Source organism: Sinocyclocheilus anshuiensis, unplaced genomic scaffold (assembly GCF_001515605.1).
Source record: "Sinocyclocheilus anshuiensis isolate Anshui unplaced genomic scaffold, SAMN03320099.WGS_v1.1 scaffold907, whole genome shotgun sequence".
In the NCBI taxonomy this organism is placed as follows: domain Eukaryota; kingdom Metazoa; phylum Chordata; class Actinopteri; order Cypriniformes; family Cyprinidae; genus Sinocyclocheilus; species Sinocyclocheilus anshuiensis.
In genome coordinates, this window is record NW_015546133.1 from 1,831,123 (window position 1) to 1,832,614 (window position 1,492).

The 1,492-nt window shown below is 36.0% G+C and overlaps 1 protein-coding gene across 1 annotated transcript in view; it reads left to right on the top strand.

Moving 5' to 3' along the window:
• Positions 1 to 1,492, top strand: part of slc9a6b (solute carrier family 9 member 6b) — an 11,805-nt gene that overhangs the window by 6,024 nt on the left and 4,289 nt on the right. Inside the window, exons 7-9 of the mRNA XM_016503108.1 lie at positions 253 to 394; positions 514 to 619; positions 1,252 to 1,340. Coding sequence (XP_016358594.1) covers positions 253 to 394; positions 514 to 619; positions 1,252 to 1,340 — 337 coding nt within the window. The remainder of the gene's footprint in view (positions 1 to 252; positions 395 to 513; positions 620 to 1,251; positions 1,341 to 1,492) is intronic.

The window sequence follows — 1,492 nt, forward strand, 5'->3', positions numbered from 1 at the left end:
AAAAATTCATATCATAACAAAAATAAACACCGGCATTCGGTATGAACCGGTATACCACCCAGCACTACTTGCTGAATAAAACTATTAATTGCCTTCATAAAGCTGAGCCCAAATTTTTGAACGATATATATAACGTTGTATATGTTGAGATATTTTAAGCATACAAGCTTTTCTGTGTATTGTTAGCATGTTCAGTCGTGAAATGTCTTATTTCAATATGAAGAAGATATTGTCTTTCTCACCTACTAACAGATCAATAGTGGCATACCAGCCTGAGGGAGACAATCGTCACACATTTGATGGCAGTGCCCTGCTCAAGTCACTGGGTGTCTTTCTGGGAGTTTTCAGTGGGTCTTTTGCAATGGGGGCTGCAACTGGAGTCATGACAGCTCTGGTATATATATATATATACAGTATATATAATTATTATTATTTAATTCACATAAACTAGCCAAAACAATCAGTTTAAACCTGTCTAAGGTAGTTTCTCTATTAATATGTGCTTCTATTTAGGTCACAAAGTTCACCAAGCTGAGAGATTTCCCCTTGCTGGAAACAGCCCTTTTCTTCCTCATGTCCTGGAGTACGTTCCTATTGGCTGAGGCTTGCAGCTTCACAGGTAACTATGGCAACACTATGATAGAAATCTCTGTTCAATCGCATGTTGTATATAATATCATGGAAAAGGTCATACTGTTAGTTTATGCAGACAGGTGGCGTCTCTAAATTGCTTTATTATTGCAGGAATACTTTATTCTAATTGGTTAATCATGGAAGAAGTTGCTTACTAGGCTGCATTGATTTGATCAAAAATACAGTAAAACAGTAATATTGTGAAATATTATTACAATTTAAAAGAACTGATGTTTCACGGTTTCCACAAAAATATTAAGCTGCAAAAACTGTTTTGAAAATAATAGTAAGATTTCTTAAAGGGGTCATATGATGCGATTTCAATTTTTCCTTTCTCTTTGGAGTGTTACAAGCTCTTGGTGCATAAAGAAGATCTGTAAAGTTGCAAAGACTAAAGTCTCAAATCCAAAGAGATATTCTTTATAAAAGTTCAGAGTCAGCCACACCGACCTAAAACGGGACCCCTTTAAGCAGCAAATCAGCATATTAGAATTATTTCTGAAGGATCAGGTGACTGAAGACTGGAGTAATGACTGCTAAACATTCAGCTTTGCCACCACATGAATAAATTAATACAAAACATTGTAATAATATTTACAATTTATTGTCTGTGTTTAGGTGTGGTTGCAGTGCTCTTTTGTGGCATTACTCAGGCTCACTATACATACAACAACCTTTCTGCTGAATCGAAGAGTAGATCCAAACAGGTAACATACAAACAACTATACAAATTGTTTATGTTTTAATGGGACGTCTCACGGTTGAAGAATTCTCTGTTTTCTGTGTTAAAGGTGGGGTAAGCGATTTCTGGTAGCCAATGTTGACATTTGAAATCACCAAAACAAACACGCCCCTACCC